Below are 22871 nucleotides of genomic sequence, written 5' to 3' on the forward strand. Positions count from 1 at the left end.
GAAAAAGGAAAGTGAAGGACACTAGCTTTTGAAATGAAAGGCATGAGCAAAGAGCTAGGAGGACTGGTGTTTCCAAGTGTAAGGAAGCTGTGATATCCAGTGGAGAAGTGAGCAATTTGAAAACTGAGAAAAGTTAACATTTGTTTGACCAAGAAGAATTGATGAATGTGATAGAGAAGTTCAAATTCCAGTGGTTAGTGCTCACTTCAGCAGCACATATACAAATTCCAGTGGTTAGCTGAAGATAACCTCCCTGCAAGGAGTCAGGGAGGAAAGTGTAACCAGCCTCAGAGGAGACGTTCAGTGTTTGTGATTTGCAGAGACAGCAAGAGGCAGGGCTGATTGAAATACTCTGAAAGCTAGAACCTGGGCCTGTGTTACCTAAATTGTAGGGCCACCTACTTCCAAACAAAGAGGGCCCCCCAGGGCTTCTGCAGGCAGGCTGCCATTACTTTGGGTGAGATTTTCACCCTCTAAGGAAATTCAAGTTAGCATTAATCTATATTTTATATTTTCATAAAAGACCATGAATTAGAATGAGTCACACGAAAAATTGTTACACACACCAAGAAAAAAAATTTGTCACCCAGTAGTACTTTGATTCTGCTGATAAGTCTAAAGTTAAATCATCTTTTTATGGTGGTAGAACAATGGTAATAGTATCTATTATGTTTTCTCCAAGAAGATGTTTATCCATTTTTATAAATAGTAATAGAATGGTTAATGCTACCACTTGATTTTATATTCAAATGATCTATCTTTTAAAGCGCTTATCCTTTCCTTATTTCTCTTTAGTTTATTGTAATCCTGATTATTAAACTTTTAAATCTGTAGAGAAGTTTTGAGAAGTAACTGGTAAGTAGTAGTTAATGTGCCGTGGCTGAGGGTGGGGCACATGGGTGCCTCTGTATTTTTCTTTAAGGTAAAGTTGAAACCAGGAACCACTGCCTTTGTTTTGTGCATTGGGTTTGGATATGAGGGTATGAAGAATAGTTTACAGGCTTATGTGTTACTATCAAAATATTACCCAAATCTGATTTCCCCATGAATTTCTGTTAGCAATTTGGAAAAGTGTTCCCATAGTTGTGAACCAGTCCCATATTGGTGACTTTGGGTACAGGAAATCATGCCTAAGACTATGGTAGATATTTACAATTACAGCTTTTCTTGTAAATACACAACTCTATGAGAAAATATAAAAATTATGAAGAGAATAAAGCTCATAATAAAACAAAACATTGTCCTAGAAATTATATTCTCCTGGTGAGAAAATTGGTAACCTGTTAGACCCTCAACTGAAAACTAATCTCTGGTAAAATGTGAGAAAATGGAAACCACAGTTCATTCTCAAGTATTTTAATTTTATATTTCTAGATCCTGTTAGAGTTTTGCAAAGTTCCTTTAATTATCTCTTGCTTTCCCCTACCTCTTTTAAAAAACACATCAAGAAACTAAGCAAGAATATTTTTTCATATAAAATTGAATTAGTACACTAATCATTTTTTGCCAACTCATGTCAGTCATTTTGAAAAACCTGATTAGCTACACTGACAAAAGATACCTTCAGTTGCGGATTCAGAGAAATGCCAATAGTGCAGTATCATTTATCAAGGCATCTTAATATAATGACATATAAACCTGGGTATGTAATGAAAAGGTTTTCACAGACTATAGCACTATCCAAATGCATAGTTTTAAAGTTTAAACATTTAGTTCTGTGTCCCAGTAACCAAGGTTGACCTGTTTGTTTCTCATGTTTCTTTTAATAGAATTTAATTCCTTTTCGACCTTCAATTCAGTTCCAAGGGCTCCAAGGGGTGAGTACTCTTATTGTTTTAGCAAGAAAATCTAATCTTACACATTATTATATTTAACTCTTAAAATTTGTTTTCACCTGTGCCTCTTAATATAATGTCACTCATATTTTGTGAACTTTGTAACTAAGTGTAAATTTGTAACACCTTTAAGACTTGAATTATCTTCTTGATTTATTTAAAAAGTAATTCAAATATAGATACTGGGAGCAGTTTTTTTCCAAGTCATAGATAATTGATTTTTTTTATTGAAACGTAACATACATCATAGTATTATGAGATTATATTTTGTTTACCACAATAAAGCAACTGTAAAGAATTATTAATTTTAGGAAAGTTATGATTATGTGATTATTGTTAATATTAACAAACTTTTGCTGTCTGTAGACTTAATTTCTTTGATTGTACATACAAGGAAATGAAATGTATGTATAGAAAATGGTGTTTTTCCAGTACACAGAATAAACAAAGTATTGTCTATTTTACTGCTGCATTTAAAAGAATAATAAATAACTTCTAATAAAATGCATCTATGAATTTTGCATTTGTAATAGATGATAAACTTTATAGGAGTAGTATCAATATTATTTCATAATTATTACTATTACTATTTAATATTAATAAATAGATTCATTCCTTCACTTAAGTTAATACACATTTCTGAATTTGTTTCTATATGCTGTCTATAGTATGGAGATTTGGAATATCTGTAAATGGATTTTAGAGCTGTAGAGAAAAGGCAACTTGAGGGGGGAAGATCATATTTGTGCATATTATAAATCTATACACTTGTGAATTTTTGTTTATGTCACAAAATGCAAATATTCAATGTGAATAAATACAGTCTTTCTAAACTTTATAACTTGAAAACATTTCAAGAGTCAAGAGATTAATTGTATCATTCAGCACCAACTAAGAGTACTTCTAAATCTTGTGGAATGCTAACTTGAAGGAGATGTTTGTGTGTGGATGTCAAAGGTTTGCTTCTACATGATAGCTTTACAATGAAGTCCTTTTTTTTTCTCCCCCCAGTAACAGAGCATTCATGAATGGGATCCTAATTGGAACAAGCATTCTTCTGAATTTTGTTTCATAGATTTTTAGATAGTCTTTAGCGCATGCTGATTCTATTTTTGAAGTATTAGTTTCAGTTGTTTACTTAAAGCTTCTTGAATTTTCTTACAAATTTTAATGGCATCAGTAACAACTGAAGGGATGTTCTAGAGGCAGGCCTGACTTCATGAGCTCTTCAGGGCCACCCATTTCAGTAAAGGGTTATCTGGGAAGAGAGGGTAGTACCCAGGGGAGGAGAGTAGATAGTTTGAGCTGCTTTTCCCTCACTAGCAGCTGACACCTTGGTGGGGTGTCTGCTTCTTCCTTTTTCCCTTAATTCTTTCATTCTCCCAGTTAGAATGTGGAGGCCAGGGAAATGCAAGTGAAGGACATTTTCTTAGGAGGCACTAGGTTAGAGTGAATAATGAGGAACCAATATGTGCAGGCTTCCAAGTTCTTGCTTGAGAAACATGTAGCTTTTAGCAGTCTAGTTACCTTTACAAAGCAGGCAGTTTCTGTTTGAAACCTTGGACCTCCTTTTCTGAAATCTCCTACCTACCACCCCCAAACTTTCCTACCTCAGGTGTCCAAGCTTCCCCAGTTTATCTCTCAGTCTCTATTCTCTCTTCCTACTCTATTCTTTGTCTAAGTATAGTTCACTAATAAAAAGTAATTCAGATATCAATGACTGATAGGTTTAACCTTAATGGGTATTTGAATTTTAACAGATAAGCTTTTTAACCAAATTAGTGGTTATTGGAGTTGGGAGAGTATGAGTGTGGGAGCAGGGAGTGCTGCAGAATCAGAGATATAGGATACTTGGCCCTACCTTGCTTATTCTGGGTTCTGTCTTCTCCAGCCTCCCACTCTCCCACCGCAGTCCCCTTTTTATTATTCTAACTGGGAACAAAATATATGGACTCAGCATTGTTTCAGAGCCTGCAGCTGCATTCCATCCACCCCTCCCCCCTTCTCTTTGCAGAGCTCTTACCAGCCCTTTGGGACTTAGTAAAAACAAAGAGTCATTACAGGGGAGAGAGTGGGTTGGCACAGCCCACAGGGAATACACAGAGCCACAAATGTGAGGGTCTTCTGTACAGTGTTCCTCTGTTTTTCTTGAGGGCCATGATAATTTAACATTGCCAGTGCTGATAGCTTTAAAAACTATCTGAAGAAGTATACTTACAGTTTTCCTATGTGGAAAGTGTTTAGGACTTTAAATTGGAAGGTTTTAATTTAGATTTCCCACAAAAGGGATTTCTTAATGAGAAATTTTAGTTGTGTTTTAATATAGTGTTTCAGACACTTTGAAAGTTTTCCTAGAAAGAATGTGGCACATCTAACAAGTTTACAGTCTTTACATCAAATGTGATTGAAAATATACATTAACTATCATGATAGTATCCTATATAGACATATTTGAAATACAACTGAAGTAGTGTTAAAATATCATTTAAAAAATGAACATTCAGTGTTAAGATTATTTCCTCTCTCCCTGATGCTAAGCACTGCATGGTTATGCTGTTCCTTGTTACTAATTATAGGATTTTTTTCCCTCTGTAATGTCTTTTTAGAAGGTCAGAATTTGGGCCTTGGCAAGTTAGCTTTCAAGCATATTTACTTTTGTGCCTGAACATGTTCTCTTAAATTGAAGTTTTCTTCTAAAAAAAAAAAAGGCAGACTGGACCATTAAACAAAGTATAGCAATATGTCTTAAAGAGTGAAGATTCATAGAATCATTGATTACCAGGATTTTTATCATCACAGTTGGGGAGCAGCATTTATAGCATAAAAAATGTAAATTGTGTCTTTTGCACTTTATTTCAACCTTTTCCCTTAGTGGAAGAGGGTACGCAGGAAATTGAATGGTCATTGAAGGCATTTTATGGATTCTGAAAAGACAAGGAAATATCTACAGGAGCAGTTAATTGTGTTTTCAAAACTCATGAATATCAGGAGCTGAATAAATCAGCCAAAAATACCTTGTTGATTTTTAAGAGTGTGGCTCAACCAATCATCCTCGCAGTTCTAATCCATACCTAGGATACTTATAACTAAAAGTTACTAGGATTATATATTTTTATAGACCATTCTAATTGAATAGAAAAGGTAGCTGGTAAGATTCACATGGCTACAGTGTTGAGCTGTTCAACTTATAACACTCACAGGGGTGTACTGGTATAATGAACATTGTTTCCAAAAGCTGCATCCTTATTGTTGAGCAAGCTTTATCCAAATCAGGTTAGTGCTGACTCATATTTTAGCTGGATACTGAAAATGTGGCAGGTGAAAATTTTCCAAAAATGTGTTTCAGTAAAGTTTTGAAAACTAGTTACTCTGTATTTTTATGTTTGTTGAAAATTTTTTACCTAAAGACACATAGCTGATGGAGACACACCTGTAACTACTGTCTAGGTCTTCACACTGCCAGGGAACATTCTCCCCATTATACCCCACAGCTCTAAAAGGAGAGGCGCTGGAAGTAAGTTACCTCAATATTTTCAAGTAATGGCAGTTGTTACTGATGCAGTTACCTACTAACATAATTATTCAGTAAACTATAAACAGATGCCTAATCAGTGGGTGTGCTAATAGCTTTATTGTTCTGTTTGTTTCTTATGTATTGCACAAACATTCTTTTATCCCTTACTGGTGCCAAGTACTTTGCTAAGTGCTTTGTGTGCAGAGACACAGGTATGGATAAGACATGGGTTGTGCCCTCAGGGAACTTAGAATCTGACAAACATATATAGACTAGTACTCAGGAAAGAATTAATAATACAGGACTTATCCAGAACCCTCCTTTCAGAACCTCTATGGTTACAAGGGACTCTCAGAAACAAGGCTCATGTATTTCTCTCTTTTTTTTTTAACATGTGGATATGCCCTTATTTATTTATTTATTTATACAATTATACTTCTGTGTTGTTTGACATTTTTACAGGGAGGCTGTCTTTATATAATATGTATATATTTTTTTTTAGAGTGTACAATTTGGTATTTTTTTTCTTATTTGTAATGTATACATGGCAATCCCAGTCTCCCAACTTATTCCCTCCCAACCCTCCCCGCTTTCCCCACCTGGTGTCCATATGTTTGTTCTCTACATCTGTGTCTCTATTTCTGCCTTGCAAACCAGTTGATTTGTACCATTTCTCTATATTCCGCATGTATATGTTAATATACAATGTTTGTGTTTCTCTTTCTGACTCACTTCACTCTGTATGACAGTCTGTAGGTCCATCCATGTCTCTTCTACAAATGTCCCATTTTCATTCCTTTTTATAGCTGAGTAATATTCCATTCCATGTCCTGAAGGCTCATGTATTTCTGATTGGTATGAATCAGCATCTTAAACAAAGGTTTCAGTAGATGCAAAATATTATATCCTGGAAATAGGTATATAAAATTTAAGAAGGTCTATTAAAATCTGTGTACACACTCATACACAAAAAGGTAGATCTGTGGTATGTTTACAATGCAGATAAAAACTGAAATGGCAAGGTTTTCTACAGCAAATAATGGCCACATCTGTTGGCCTGCGGCAGCCTTGCAAAGTGGACTTGCCGGTGGCATCAGGGACTCATGTGCAGGGAATGACTGTCCCAGGGCAGTAAGAAATAATGTTAACTTTGTCACAGTAAATAGGATTCCAGACCTCAGTATTAACTCAGTATTTGTTATAAGAATGTTGTTCCAAAATTCCCTCTAATTTAATTGCTTACTTCAGACTCAGCAATCCCAGAGGCTTTAAAAAATAGAAGTTTGTTTTGCATATGTAATTTAGAAATTAACCTTAAGGTGAGGACTGAAAATGGAAAATATTTTCTATAAGAACCATGTCGTGTCTCCTGTAAAATACTGAGTGACACATACTTTTCTAAGAATGAGCGAGGAACAGCCAGCCAAACAGGTTTTAAATGTACGCCTTCCAAAAAGGCACAGTGACCTTCTGAAGATGAAATCAGCATTTAGCTGCTAACTTTAAAGGCTTGAACAGTGTTAAAATTTTTGCAGTAGAGCCATTAACTCTAAAGAACGGAGTTGGATTTTCTTTCCTTTTTTTTCCCTTAACTTCCAAACTTAGCAAAAGGTTCAGAAATATTTTGTTAATTATTTTCCTTTTGAGGGGCTGGAGAGAAGATTGGATTTGAAAAACTAAATTATACAGTATTTGAAATTAGTAGGCAATTTCAACCCACCTGCAAATACTTCCCGCAGACTACCTGTCTCTAATCTGCTTGATATTCGGGAAGCAAAGATAAATATCTGCTTGAAACAGCAGAAGAGATAAAAATAAATCCCCAGCACTGCCATTCCTTCTTAGATGATATGCCTGCACTCTGCTTTCCCCTGCTGTTTTTGGTTTGGCTAGTCCACTGGTTTTGCCAACAGTTGTATTTAGTCAGTCTGCTCAAAGGTTGCTGACTAACAGCTACACTCAGCTCTGAATGTAAGTAATACTACAAAGGTGTTAAAATTAAATCCTTTTATGGCAGTTGTTTTCTTTTTTGTTTGTTTGTTTTGTTTTAATTTTTTTAATATTACAGTGGTTAATGTGTAGGTAGCATTTTGATATTTGCAGTGAATTATAACCCATTAACCACATGTTAATTTACTAAGATAGTAATACAATAGTAAATTCCCCAATTTGAAAGAAATATTTAACTTTGATATATATCAAAGATTATATAATTTTATGTATGTAGTATAATATAGAGTGTGTGTGTGTGTGTATGACATGTAAAATGTCATATTTGGCCAGTGGTATGGGCTGACATTCTGGAAACTCTTCTTATCTCAAACAATAATTGAATAATAGTTTGAAGCTATAATAAATTGACCAACTTCTCCATTTTATGTTGCCACACACCTCTGCTCTCCTTTTCTTTCTGGATAAGAATTACCTGTGGGGTTTCTAAATAAAAAGAGCACAGAGCTAAATTCACATCATGGCCAGGTACCACTGCAGACACCAGTGACATAAAGGAGACCCAACCCAGCCCTTGTCCTGGAAGAGTGCAGAATGGGGGGAGGGGGGGGTGGGGGTGGGGGGGTGGGAGGGTGACTTTGTATGTTTTGTGTTGCCTGAGGAAACTATCTCAAAGTACTCCGCATAGGCTTCAGTGTGGGCTACAGAAGAACAGGCCTCCCAAAACACAATCACAAAGGAGTTGAATACTAAATCATCCTGCTCTGTCCTTCACCAAACTGCAGTCACTTTGGAAAGCAGCTGTTGAACCTATGATTGAAATCTGAACTTGCTACAAATACCATTAATTGCATTCTTAGCAGTCAGTTAAGCTTACTATCTTCATTCAACAAGCATTTGTGAATATTTGCTGTGTATCATGCACCACAGTAGACAGTGTTTGGACAAAGGTAAATAGGACCTTGAAATGCCAGCTCTTGTTCCTGACACCATCTGTTTGTCAATAAAATCTGCCACTGATGAGTTTGCTTTTCTGTTTCCACCAAAAACTGAAACTTGTGAAATTCAGTTGTCTGTGTTACAGACATTGTCACTTTAATATCACTCAGTTAATTTAAGCTTAGAAAATAATAATCTTTAACCATTTTTTAACACCTGTGGTTCTTATAGCTAACCCATCCCTAAATTTGAACCACAAGAATATTTAAATATCTTTTGACCTCTTACTATGTGCAAGGCCTTATCCTTATAAGAGCTTTATTAAAGAGCTTAGAAGAGCACTATTAAAAAGAAAAGTCAAAATTTAAAGCAGGCAAAACAATTTAGCAGAATATGTCCAAGCCCCAGATCTTGTTTCAAACAATATTTAACACAACAAGAACAAAATTACTATATGCCATTGATTCCAAGGCGTGTTTTCTTCGTAACATTTACCATCCTTGGAATTAGAATATATCTCATTATCAACAGCATCTTAGTATTGTGTCATAGTTTGTCAGCATTTTACATTATACCATTGTATGTAAAATCATAAATGGTCATACAATTGCTGGCACCTTAGATTCAATTAACTACAGCAATGCAGTGGAAGTATTTAGAGAATTCCTATATTCTACAATAAAATTTTATCTGACTAGAATCTTTTCAAAAGTTTTCTTTCCTGACCCCTACCCTTGACTAATTTGCTTGTTGGCTCCATATGTTAGATAATTTGGAGAATTTATAGGGAAGGTAAATTTTTATAACCATCCTTGATTTGTGATTTAAACTGGAAGGAACAAGAATATGAAATTAAAATGTTCTCAGATTAGTTTTTAGGCTAAAAACCTTTACTTATAAAAGTAATTTGTTTTGAAAACAAGTTTAGAAGAAAAGAGTTTTACTGACTTAAAGACTTAAAAAGCCCATAGACATGCTTTGAGGCTGATGAATTTGCCCTTAGCAGGCTAGGAATTTTCAAATCTCTCTAACTAGTCTTAAAATTTGTACTATATTTAGCATAAATGCACAGTCACCTATTCTATTATTTTGCTTATAGATTTCAATTTTTTCAGTAATTATAACTAAAATTTATTTAATATTTATTACATGCTAAGAATTCTCTAATAAGCACTTTATATATATTATTCTCAAGCCATGAAGGAGATACTCCCATTCTGCTGGTGTGTTAACTATGGCTCTGAAGTTAAACCACTTGTAAAAGCTCACACGATTAGTGAGTGAAGGAGCCTGCACACAAATCTAGGCATCTAGTTCCAGAGCCTGTTTTCATCACTACACTGACTTATCTGCCTATAATAAATGTTCAATGAGCATTTTATTCTCACATTCACATGAACATCTGTTGAGTATCTCCCCAGCTAGCAAGGGGAATCGGGCACAGTCAGGGAGGTGTCAGAGGGGTGGTCACGTGTGGCAGAAGTTTCCATCTTCTTAAGGAGCTTGAATTTCACCTTGGAGATCAGTGCTTCTTATCCATAAAATCTCCGTGGGGGTCTATGATAAGGTCTGGAAGTCTGGCTTTTAAAAATTTTCCCCCTAGATTTCCTTGTAATAGCTAGGTTCACAATGATTAAAAATATGATGTGATATGCACATATGTAGGTATGTGCACATTTTCTTCTCAGGAGAAGGTTCATAACTTTCATCATTTTCTGAAGGGAACCACTGACCTCTCCAATAGGAGAAAACTAGTACAGTAGACGCTTTCAAACACATTTAGTAACAAGTCACAGTAAGAAAAATCATTGTTCATTGAGACCCTTTACAGATATGGGTGTACACATTCACAAAGCTAAAATAAAAGTATCACAGCACAATATTTATCCTTTACCAGTATACTCTGACACTTTCTATTTTAATTTAAAAGACTCCTGGTCACAATCCACTAAAATAATGTCATAACCTTCCAGTGGGTCACAGTCTATGGTTTAAAAAACACTACAAGAGACTATCATCTTTTTTTTTTTTTAATTTTAGAAATTGTAGCCAAGGAGTCATGTAATCAGATTTGCATTTTGACATGTTTATCTAATAACTACTTTAATTAGTTATTGCTTCTATATGGGGAGGAAGGAAAGGGAGGAGTTGAGAATAGCACCATATTTATGACGAGCATTTGGTCGGATGGTGAGGCTATTATTCAAGATCTAAAACAGATGAAAGAACAGACTGAGGCAGAAGTCATGGGGTGTTTGGTTTCGGACATGATGTCTGTGAGGTATTCAGATAATAACTCCGTACCTTGTTCTATCAAGATGGAGCTGTCCAGGAGACACTGGTATTGGGGGATTTGGAACAAAAGGGTTTTCAAGAAACTGCTCCAAAGGACATTTTATAGGATTTAGTTATACTTGGCGGTCCAGTAGTGAGAAGAAAAAAGGTGTATTTATAGGTGGAATTCTGTTATAAAGCTCTGTTTAAAGAGTTTTTTTTCAGTTGTTAAGAATACTGGTTTAGTTGTGCTGATACTTTTATTTCTTAACATTTAGGGGATTTGAAGCTCCTTTTGCCAAATTTTGTTAACACTGGTGAAGAACAATGGCAGGCTAATAGAGATAAACAGTGGCATATTGATTTGGTGGAAGAGTACACAACAGTGAAAAGCAGTGACTTAGAGCTCTATGCAGTATGGCAGTGAAAACTTAAGTGGGCAGAAGACTACATTTGTATGGTATGACACCTTTTTTATAAAGTTTAATAATAGGCAAAATCAAACAATATATTGTGTAGACACACACATGATAAAAATTACTAAAAACAGTAAAGGAATGATAATCACAAAAGTTAGAATAGTTATCTCTGGTAGAAAAAGGCAGGCAGAAGGGATAGGAGAGGAGCAGATGGGTAGATATATTATTGCTAATGTTTTCTTAAGTTGGACAGTGAATTCACAAGTATTCATTATGTCATCAAGCTTCATAACAAGCTATATTGATTTTGTAGAAACAAATATTACATAAAAGTTCTCATTATCATTAACTTTATAATGTAAATATATATACTTGTATATTTATAATCTGTCATCTTCATGGATTAAATGAGAAAAACCAGAACATATTTCAATAGATGCAAAAATGGCATTTGATAAAAATTCAGTAGTAAAACTTTAGGTAAGTGGGAATAGAAAGAAGAATTCTTTCTTAACATGATGAAAACTATCTTTATCAATCTAATAGCCAGTTACCATACTTAGTGATAGGACAACAGGAATATCCTTATTAAAGTTAGCAATAAAATACACATGGCCACTCTCATCTCTATAGTTTAATATTGTTCAGAGAATGCTCATTAATGTCATGGAAAAGAAAATTAACTAAAAGCTATGAATAATAAATAAGTGGTGGCAAATTTGCCAATATCTGCAGATAAACCAAGTGAAAAACTATAAAAACTTGCAGGATTTCCTTCAGTAAGGTGGTCAGTTCAGAAATAACTGTTTAAAAACAACTGGCTTAATAGTGGTAGGGTGGAATGAAGAGTAGTTTCTTTTAAAATGGGAGAATTAGCAGAACATTTATAAACTGATGGGAGTCATCCAGTAGAAAGTGAAAGTTGACATGAGAAAGAGGAATACTTGCTGCAGAAATGTCCTTGAGTAGGTTGGAGAGATGGGGTCTAGTTGCTCAGAGGAGAGATTAGCTTTAGATAGGAGCAAAGAAAGTTCTTGTGTGGTAGCTAGTGGGAAGGTATGGGTGCAGATTTTGAAACTCTTGTATCTCAAACCTAAAGTCAAAACACATAGGCCAAAAGTCTTATAATCTTAGAGCTTAGCAAAGTGGCACATAGAAAGTGCTCAATAAGTGATAACTATAAGTTTTAAAAATCATTGGCCTCGCTAAGCACTAGCAATTAGGAATTTCAATGTAAAAATGATCTCATTTATGGTAACAACAAAAAATTATAAAATACCGAATATTAAGTGTAGTCATGTTATTCTACCTAAGGAGCTGTTATACTTTCCTGATGGGTATAAGAGAATATATAAGTGGTAAATGGCAAGACTGTCTATGGATTTAGTTTAGAAACTTTTAAAGTTGTCATTTCTTCTTCCTAATTAATAATAACGTATCATATATACCATTACACTAATTTAAAAAATAAATACACAAACACAAATAGAAACCTACAAAAAAATATGAAATGCTATACACCAAAATGTTATTGCTTTACTAATTGCCCTACTAATGAGATAGATCTGTGTTTCCTAATTGTTCTATAAACATAAAAGAAATGTTTTGAGATGCCAAGTTTAAATATGTCAAGAATCTAGGACAAAGGCTGAATATTCAAGGTTTAAAAAAACAGGTTGACAAGGAAAAGAAAAAGCAGGTCTCAAAGTTATCTATACCTAGACACCAGCTAAATATCTTTCTAGTCAACTATTTAATGAATTGCTTTGTCATCTATCAGTGAAGAAAGAAAGTTTTCTCCCGTCTGTGATCTTTCTCCCCAGTGGAAGGAAGGTAAAGACAGAGTTGCTGGTGTTATCAAGAACATAAGAGGAGAAGTCTCCTTCCTTTCTGAATTAACAGTTGACATTTTGGAATGGTGGTATTGTGAAGTGTCCTGGGAATGGGTCCAGTCTAGAAAGAATAGATTATGGGAATGAATTTAAAAAGATAAGATTCCTGGGGAGCTTCAGGTAATAAAACTCAGAATGCAATAGAGAACCTGATTAAAGATAACTAATTGGGCTCACAGTATTAGAGGGTTGGTACTTAACTAAGCAGCCATAGGAAAAGGGTAGTCTTTTATAGAACTTAAAAAGTTTAGTGTCTAATAATCACTCAATAAGTTATACTGGGGATATCTTATTTTAGAGTGAGAATGTAAGGCATAGCCATATTTGTGAATGAAGTAATACTCTACTAATCAATACTAAGAAATTCTTACTTAATACTATTCTGAATGCTTTTTAATTTTCTCAATCTAGTTGTATTGGTAATTCATTAAAGTCAGTTTTCACAGATTAGGAAGGAGGGATGGAACTTGAGGTGTTCCATTTCCACTGAACACTAAGATGATGCTGACATATTTCCACAGCTGTTCAAACGTTTTGTATTTGACTATAAAGAAAAACTTTCTACTAGGGATGCTTGGTGTTTTGTTTTACTTTTTCATGAAGATAGTGCTCTGTTCCTTCCTTAGAGAACCTGAAAAATAATAACTGTGAATCCAGGATTAATTTTAGATAGTCTTAAACTTCACAATTTCAGGTTCTGTTATATATATATAATTTTTTTTCAAAAATATTTAAGGCGATTGAGTCATGAGGGGCCAAACGTCTCATGAAGCCTAGTGATATGGTTATCTTAAGAGGCAGTGCAATGAATTATTGCCAAGAGGATAAAATGTATTGCTACCTCATATAATTTCATTGTTCTGGAGGGACCTGTGTTGTCTGCCTCCTAGCAAAATTAAATAACTGTCTAGAAGATAATCAGCAGTTTTATGATACGAATTATTAAAATACAGTAATTACCTTAGTTGTCCATATGTAAATATCTTCGCCCTTTCTTTACCAACATATCTCTTTCTCTATTCGAAGGGATGGGTTTGATGGTTTTACCAATGGCCCAGGCATACCATCCTTAAAAATGAATCATTTTAGTCCTATATTTCTTACAATAATAAATCAATTGATCTAAGAGACTTGACAGGCCCTCTTTACATCGGACCTGCCAACTCTCTTAGAAATCAGAATTGCAGTTTCTTGATGCACGGTGCATATCAGTAGCTTTATACATGTAAAATCAGAAATAGTTTTACTTCTTGAGGCTTGAAGGAAATTAGCAAGTGAATTTGACTTATGAAAACCAAATAGAAATTAATTTTACGAAATGGACTCTACCTTAGGAATGTATTTTCAGGGTAGGTGTTTGGAAAAAGATCTATAAAAATTAAAATTCTATAAAATTCATTTTTAAAGGTTACCTATAACTTTGAAACACACAAAAAAACCCACAAACTTTAAAATATTGTTTGCATTTATGAAGATTGAATGCTTTGAAGTCACAAAGTTGTGGTTCTCATGAGAACTCAATTCTGTTTTTATTTGTTTCTTTGTTGTGCTATAGCTAGTATCTGGGGCTCTGAAGGCAGCATTTTATTTATTTATTTATTTATTTATTTATTTATTTATTTATTTATTTAATTTATGGCTGCATTGGGTCTTTGTTGCTATGTGTGGGCTTTCTCTAGTTGCGGCGAGTGGGGGACTACTCTTCATTGTGATGCAAGGGCTTCCCATCGTGGTTGCTTCTCCTGCTGTGGAGCACGGGCTCTAGGTGTGCAGGCTTAAGTAGTTGCAGCACTTGGGCTCAGTAGTTGAGGCACACAGGTTTAGCTGCTCCGTGGCATGTGGGATTTTCCTGGACCAGGGATTGAATCCATGTCCCCTGCAGTGGCAGGCAGATTCTTCACTGCTGTACCACCAGGGAAGTCCCAAGGCAGCATTTTTTTTTTTTAATTTTTTTAAATGGATAAAGCACTTGGGAAGCAGTATTTGCTACCCTTCTAGAGTAGCAGCGGGCATCTGTAATTTTTCAGCCTTCCGTGGACACCTGTTGTGGCTGATTCATTCTTGTACCTTATCTCGGTGTATGTTGAGTTTGGAACAGTTAGGAATATTGCTAGTCTTTTGGGTTGTTTGTTTTCCCAGATAGCTTCTTTGGCTTTTATTTAAGCTAACACTTAAAAGTTTTGACCTTGAAAGTTTCTAGCTCCTTACTTTTGGAAATACCAAGAATTCAGAATAAGTATTATCAACTTTTGATTATCCACAGGGTGCTTATTATCAGTCCATTACCATTTTTAAATTACTTTAAAAATCAAACACATCATTTGCTGAGGAAGGTATGTGTGCACTTGAATCAAACAGGCCGAAATCAGAGTGGGAGCTCTCCAATATTGTCTTTACGTCATCAGAGCAAACACTTTTGGGCACATGCTGTGTGTCAGACGTACTGAGCACTTTAGGCGAGTTATCTCTTTAAACTCAAACAAATCATATAGGGTGAATAATATCATATCCACACTTTACTGATGAGGAAACTGAGAATTAATGAGGTTAAGTCGCTTGCCCAAGGTAACAGATGGTAGATTCCAGAGCTAGCATTGGAAACTGGGCAGGATTGCTCCAGAGCCTGTAATCTCGCATACTAGATGTGGTCTGATTGCCCTGTTCCCTTGTCATCTGTGTGTAAAAGAGAAGTTCTCACTTCTTTCTTCTCAAACCATTAAGGTATACCCAGTTTAGAAATGGAAATTCAAAGGGATCCAATAGTAAATTAAGCATTTTAAAAAGGAAAGCAAATAAGGCTGATGGACACCACTTTCTATCTTTGGTATCCTTTAAATATTTGGCACTAATTCTCATCAAGAAATGGCACATAAGAGTTCATATTTGTACATAGTCTTTTGTAACTGTCATTTAAGGTGTGACTAAAATGTAAAATGATATTCCCTGACCATCGTACATCTTGTTGCTGTTTCTCTGCTTAGCATAGAGCCGTGGTTTTATGTCTTTGGTCCCCAGAGCCTGGGTTCTGCGATGTTACCACAGTGGCTACCTCAGCAGTCCCAATCCCGCGTCAGCCCTTTCCTCAACCAAAGAGGCTCTGACTCTATTTGTAATACATGGTGGGTTTCCCCGTAAGATTAATTTTGAAAAAAGCATTCTGTAGCTTTAAAAAAAATTTTTTTAATAAGTTGATGTTGAAAACCAGAAAATTAAGAATTGAATATATTTCCAAATCTGTATGGAAATATTCTTCAAACTTAAATACTGTTTATGTTATTGAACTTATAAGTTTTCATGGCAATATTGATTGAGTTGGAATGAAACCATGTGTTCTGCAAAATCTAGGGCATGGGCCACTTTTAGCAATTTATGTTAATCTTGAGTGTTCACAGTCCCATTCTCACCCCCTAGGTTTACACAACCATTGCTGACTCTGCCTTACATGACTTCTGTTCCACCCACATTTCACCAGCAGTTCCTCCTGGAGTATTACAGAAAGCTTTCCTCAAGCCTCCATGAGAACAAGGAGAGAAGATTAGCAATGAATTTGGAAATTGACATTCATATTTAAGATTTTTTTCCTTGTAGAATTCAGGTTTGGGCTTTGTTTCCAAGAAACAAACCATTTTTTTTAAACAAAATTCTGCTTCCTATTTGACCAGGAGAATTGCTAAGCTTAGAATTATTTAGTGCGGTTTCCCTAAGTCCTTTAAAATGAAAAGGGTCTTAAAGACGCTGGATCAAATTTTCAAATGGAATTCGGTAACGCCAGAGTATTCTGTATTTTAATAAAGATAAAGATACTTTTTAAAAAAGAAAAATGTATAATATATAATAAATTTAAGTTCCACAAACCCAGGCAACCACTTGACCTAGGTTTGTGGGCTAAACATAGCACAAGGAGGTAAGAAACTTTTTCATCCTGATGTTTATACCACACAGTGCCTACTGTTTGGGGTTTTTTTTTCTTCCTCCTTAAATTTTGCTATTTATTTTTGCCTGCTTTGGAGAGCCGTGGTTTTCCACAGACTCTTATGTGATCTATTTGGGATATATCTCTAATTTTTTAGTATTCCTGGTGTAAGTCTTCTTCAGAGTGAATTTAATCTAGTTCCAAGTTTCTTCAGATGAATCCAAGAAATATTTATTGGGTATCTGTCATGTTCCAGATATATATGAAAGTAAGACCATGGTCCTTGCCACCAAAGAACTCATAGTCCAGTGGGGAGGAAGACACATAAACAAGTACTTAGCATGTGGTACAGTGAAGGCAGCAGTAGAGGTGAGCCCATGGGGCTGTGGGAACAGAAGAGGGAACCCATCTCACTGGGGAAGGGAAAGGCTCCTGAGCTGAGTGTTAAATAAAGAATAAGTTAGCACAAGACAAGACAAGAAGTGGGAACATCAAATACAAAGTGGAGAGTGAGGCCCAGGTCTATTGGAAAGGAACCACATATATCCTATTAATTAAAGAGCTTAGATTCTACAGTGGATCAATAGTAGAGAGCCATAAAGAAATAAGGATGCTTGGGACTGGCATGGTCAGATTGGCATTTTATGAAACTAGTTTTGGCAGCTGAATGACTAGAAGATGGGATCAAGAGTGGACAAAAGTAGAGGCCTGATCACAAGATGTGCAAGCAGGTGATATTGAGCCAAAACAGAGGAGGGAGATGAAAACATACATTTGAGAGATAATTTGGGAAGTAAAAGCCATAGGACTTGTGTATCTGGATTTTGAGGGGTGTGGGATGGTGTGGGAGAAAGAAGAGTCAAGATTGACTCCCCAAGATGCCAATAACCTCAGTAAAATAGATGAATGGTAGTTTATTAACTGGGAGATAGACAATGTGGGAGGGTGGGCAGATTTAGGAATAGGATGAGAATTCTTTTCTATAGAAGCATTAATGTTGTGGAATATATTTAAATTTTGAAAGGGACCGGTTAAAAAAATGAAAATGAAAAGCAATTTTAGGATAAGAGTTATGGAGATGAACAGAAGGTTTTAGTTTTGCCATCAAAGAAAGACTTGTGTATTAATTAGCACAGCCATGAAATTTGAACAAACTTCTCAGATTTTCTTGGTGGCTCTCTCAGTTTTCTTCTAAGTTATTTTGGCGTTTAGCTCAATTATGCAGTCATTTTTAAATATAGATTTTCTGTTCTCTCACGCTCCATAGTTTGTATACCTTTTCCCTGTTCTCTAGTATCTGGTATTTTCATCTTTCCCCTATCACTAACTGTCATCCCCCGCCACCCCCACCCCCCCAGCTTTTCCTGGAAATACCCAGCTACCAGCCAACTACACCCAGCCACCTGGGCCCTTCTAAATAATTTTTCGTCATGAAGCTGCAAAATGAGTCATAACAAAACCCATTTTGAAGCCCCTTTTTAGCTGGTGAAACCAGCATTGGTCAGTTGTATTTTAGTGTACTTAGCTAGTATGGATTCAGATACATTAAGGTACTCATCATCATATCCAGGAATAAATATATATACACATACACGCACGAGTATATATACACATATATGTATATATGTACATATACACACACTCAACTCCATTCTTCTAGGGGAAAATGCCTTGGCAGCATTCTTTATTTCTCTTTCTTTCATTCCTCACAGTCAGTATGTCTAGGAATCCTGCTGCCTCTACCTGCAAAATACATCCTGAATTCCTCCACTTCTCCCCATCTCCTGGTCAAAGCCCTCATCATCTCACTCCTGAATTTCTGTACATATGTGCTACAATGGCAGGGATCTTTGTGGTTTTATTCATTAATGTGTCACAGAAAGCTGGAATAGTACCTGACACAGCAGGCAGTCAGTTAATATTTATGGAATAAATGAATTAAATGAACAAATCAGTCAATCAATGTCACCTTACTGGATATACCAACATTTAGAAGGCTGGTTTCATATTAAAGGGAAACCGTATTAAGAGAGCCAAAAGTTACTCAAGGCAGTTTTTTCAGTTTCAGTTATATAGCAACTTGGGTGTATTTGACTTTTAAAAAATAGCACTTTACTCCTGTAGATGGTATTGCTTACTTGTAACCAATTAAAATTAGCTTTGAAATGTTGCCATCAGTGATGTTGTCCCCAAAACAGCCATAAATATAAAAGAGTACATTAGGGATGAGATTGCAGTTCAAAAGAGTGGTTTTTCTAATAAGACTATATCCTATGGAAGTAACAGAACCAAGAAATCTCGGCTCTGGCCTACTGTACCCTTTAATCAAGAATTTTTTAAGAAATTCTAATACTGGATTTAAGGAGGTATATACAGCTTAATAGAAAAAGCTATACTACTTTACTTTCTTCCTTAATACTACACATCTTGCTAAACAGGAAGAACGCAAGGAAATAAATGGACTTATTTTATCCTGAATTATTCATATTAATTGGTACATGGCCTGCATTTTTTGGATAACTGCCAATATTTCCCTTTGTGCAGATAAATTTAGGATTTTGCACTGCTCTCAGTAAAGCAGTTTATAATATGTGGGGGATCCTCTCCACTCCCTGTCATTCCTTGTCAGTAGGAACATTTATCTCTTATTGATTTCTCTAATACTTAAACTTTTTCTGTTGCCAGTGAAAGATAACCTCCTGTCCCCTCCCTACTCCCCCACCCCCACCTCAGCATTGGTTTCTACATCTGGACTGATCTGAGAGCCTTTTTCTTTCCGTCCCTAAACCCATAATGTTAGGCCTAAAGTCATAACTGCAGCTCTAGTTTGAAAAATAGGACTTGTGGCTTTCAGGTTGAGATTTCTATTTTCTGTTCTGATTCTAGGTTTATTCTGTCCCTAAACTCTGGAACCTGAATAGTACATGCAAATATCAATGCATTTCTCTAAATAAACTGAATTTTCTAGGTTATTAGGAAATTACAGAATTACTAAGAGTCAGGAAAGGATTTGAGAACAAGAGATGTTCTCAAATGTTTAAGTGTGTGTAGCATTTTTTGTATCCAAACTAAGATATATAGTTTATAATAGTAAAATAATAGCTATTTTAGTCAAATAATATTGAGACAGGCTAGCCTCCTAAGATACCATAAGAATGGAGGAAGTGGGTTCTGAGGTCATAAAAATTGAACCACTATTCAGTATGAAAAAGCCTACAGCAAAGTAAATGATTTTGTTTATGCTGGCATTTACTTGAGGATAGGAACCCCTTTTTAATATAAGGAAACTTTTCAGCATGCTTTATAATATTGGTGGAAAGAAAGCAGACACTTCAGTTCTAGTCCTGGCTGAGGCTTTAATCACCATTTTTATTCATTCAGCAAATACATATGGTGTGACTACTTTATGCCACACACTATTCAAGGTGCTGGTAAGACAAGGAACAAACCAGACAAAAGCCTTTGTCCTTCTAAGGATTATATTCTAGCCAGGGGAGAAAGACAATAAACAAAATCTGTAAATAGTGCAAGTACTAACTATTTTAGAAATACTTAGCCAGGGTCAGGAGGTCAGGAGTACAGGGGTTACAATTTTAAACAGAACAAGTCACTTAGCTTCTCTCTGTTCCAAATCTGTAAAATGAAGACATTCAACTAGATGATCTCAAAGGCCCTGCCAACAGGTCTGCTTTAAGGACCGCAAGTTGTCATATCAAACTGTGGTAATGCTAGGTCATGAACATCTCATTGAGCATTTGCAGTCACCTTAGTAGAAAAGGCCGGATATTAAAACTTATAGAATTGCTGTCAGATAAAAGCTTATGTAGGTTTAAATCATTTGTAATACCTACAACAGAACAAAGTGTTTATATTAAATAAATGGGGGGGGGGAACCTTGATGGTCCTATTTTTAATCTAGTGTGTACCTCAATCCAGTGAAGAAACCTCTGCAGTAAAAGTACCAGTGGCTTTTAAGCAGATGTTAGCATGCCTGTATGAGAATTTGCAGCACTGTGCACACTGTACTTCTGCCCTATATCCTTATGTAAATAGGAGGTCTGTGACTTGATGTTGAAATGACCTTTCAAACAGTATTCCAGTGCCACATGCCTGAACTTGTGTCTCAGAATAATTAGAAGCTTTGACTTACACATCTTGGTATACAGTGTTTATGTTAATTATAAATGTCTGAAAGTTTCCTGAAACTTCGTCTTTGTAGCTTTTTATCAAAGACAGACTTGGAGTTTGGGAGGGGGGTTGTGGATTTTGGTCCTAAGCCTTTGATTTTCAGCCTCTCATATTTGGAATGAAAATTAATATCTACTTTTTGAGTTGCCCAGAACAAGGTAGTATTTTTTTTATTCTTCAATGTGAATAAGAAACTGTTTGGAATCATAGTCTTTGATGCTTTTAAAATAATATTTTGTTCTTAAGGCAGTTAGCTAAAAATTTCAAGACCATGGGTCCCTAAATATAAAGATATTCCCACTGACTTACAGGAAAAGCTCCAGATATTATAATTAAAATTGAGACGTTCCTATCATACAAAGGGATGCTCTTCCAAGACTGTTTCTAAATCAGACCTTGGAATTTGTTTTCCCATGGTGATTAGCCCTGTCTCTAGAAGCTGATCCTAGGACCGCCAATAACAGTCATTTCATTTTCATCTCCCTCTCTTCTTATTCCATAAATTCAAAGGCCAGTTTATAAGAAAATGCTTCGTAACCATTCTGGAAGAAAAAACTGACTCCTATTTCACTGTCTAGACAAGCTGTGGAGTAGGTTCCTATATATTAGAGAGAGGAGTGATGAGTATCCACAAGTTCCTCTGAAAGTCTGGTCTCTGAAATAGCTCTAGATTAGACAAGGACTCTGATCCCACCTTAGCAGTGGCCCTCAACAGTCCCACAGGCTCTGGTCCACTCTGAGGTCCCCAGAGTTTAGTTCTGAAGCCCCCACGCCCTCGCCCCTCCTGCCTGCCCTAAGTGTCACACACAACCTGCTCTTTCCCTCAAGGCCTTGCCCAAGGAGCCGAACTGTTAGGCAGATTTACCAGCTATAAACATAAGTACTCTTTGTATATACGTTTCGTTCTTAAGAGTATATTCAGATATTGATGCAAATAAAATTTGTATCTAATTTGTACCGTCTCCTTCAGGAATTAGATATACTAAATCTATAGACTGTGTAATTTAAGCTTTTGAAATTTTAAAGATAGGAAGATTGCTAGGCAACATCTTGCTCTCAGATCTTTTACAGGAAAATCCGAGATTAGGTCAGGCTGTACCATCTGCATTGCCTTTGCTCTGAAAACCACCGAGAAAGGGTGATGTAGAAACTTATTTGTGGAAACTCAGAGCTTCCTGTTCTCGTTATTCCTTAACCTCCAACTCCACCCCAGGTCCTCAGCTGGAGAAAAATACCATGCTATGCATTAAAGTTCACCTTTGGGTTCCGTCATGAACATAATTTGCCCTGATGCCTGCCCCTGCCCCCATCTGCACACGGCTACGTACACACCACAGAGTGGGACAGTGGATAGGAGAGATTTTTAAGAAGTCCCGCTGTCATTCTCCATGATACTACCTCTTTTTTTCTTAAATGGTTACTTTTGTTTCTTTAAAGATACCATTTCCCCCTCCACTTCATTCATTTTCAGACGTCAATGAAGTCAGAATTCCCTGACTTCTCTAAGGGACTCACCTACCTCTATCTCTCATCCATAGTTTCTTCACTTGGGCCTTACAGATGTTTCAGACTGGGTAATTCTTTGTTGTGGGGGCTGTCCTGTGCACTATAAAATGATGGGCAATGTCTCTGGCCTCCAACAGACGCCAATAGCAACCTCCCAGACCAGATGTCCCCTGAGGGCAAAACTGCCACTTGTTAAAAACTGCTGTTCTAATCTATGTGTAATACAAACTTCCAGACACTTCAGAGAGTACATAGCATGGGTTGTGTATTTTTTTTAATTTTGTTTCTTTTTAATCTAATTCTTTCCTATTCTGTTCATTATCATATTTTTAAAATGACTGTAGCTTTTTTTCTATTCAAGATTCTTTTAAAGAATAAGAATATGAAAGCCTTCTATACCCACCATCAGGCCAGACCCTAATGCTTTGAGTTGGTGTGCAC

At 35.9% G+C, this 22871-nt stretch overlaps 1 protein-coding gene across 1 annotated transcript in view; it reads left to right on the forward strand.

The window, feature by feature from the left end:
* ELL2 (elongation factor for RNA polymerase II 2) overlaps positions 1-22871 on the forward strand; it is a 72388-nt gene that overhangs the window by 15675 nt on the left and 33842 nt on the right. The window contains exon 2 of the mRNA XM_057738803.1: positions 1770-1817. Within this exon, the coding sequence (XP_057594786.1) occupies positions 1770-1817 (48 nt within the window). The remainder of the gene's footprint in view (positions 1-1769; positions 1818-22871) is intronic.

The sequence above is a fragment of the Hippopotamus amphibius genome, chromosome 1, assembly GCF_030028045.1.
Source record: "Hippopotamus amphibius kiboko isolate mHipAmp2 chromosome 1, mHipAmp2.hap2, whole genome shotgun sequence".
NCBI classification, from domain to species: Eukaryota; Metazoa; Chordata; class Mammalia; order Artiodactyla; family Hippopotamidae; genus Hippopotamus; species Hippopotamus amphibius.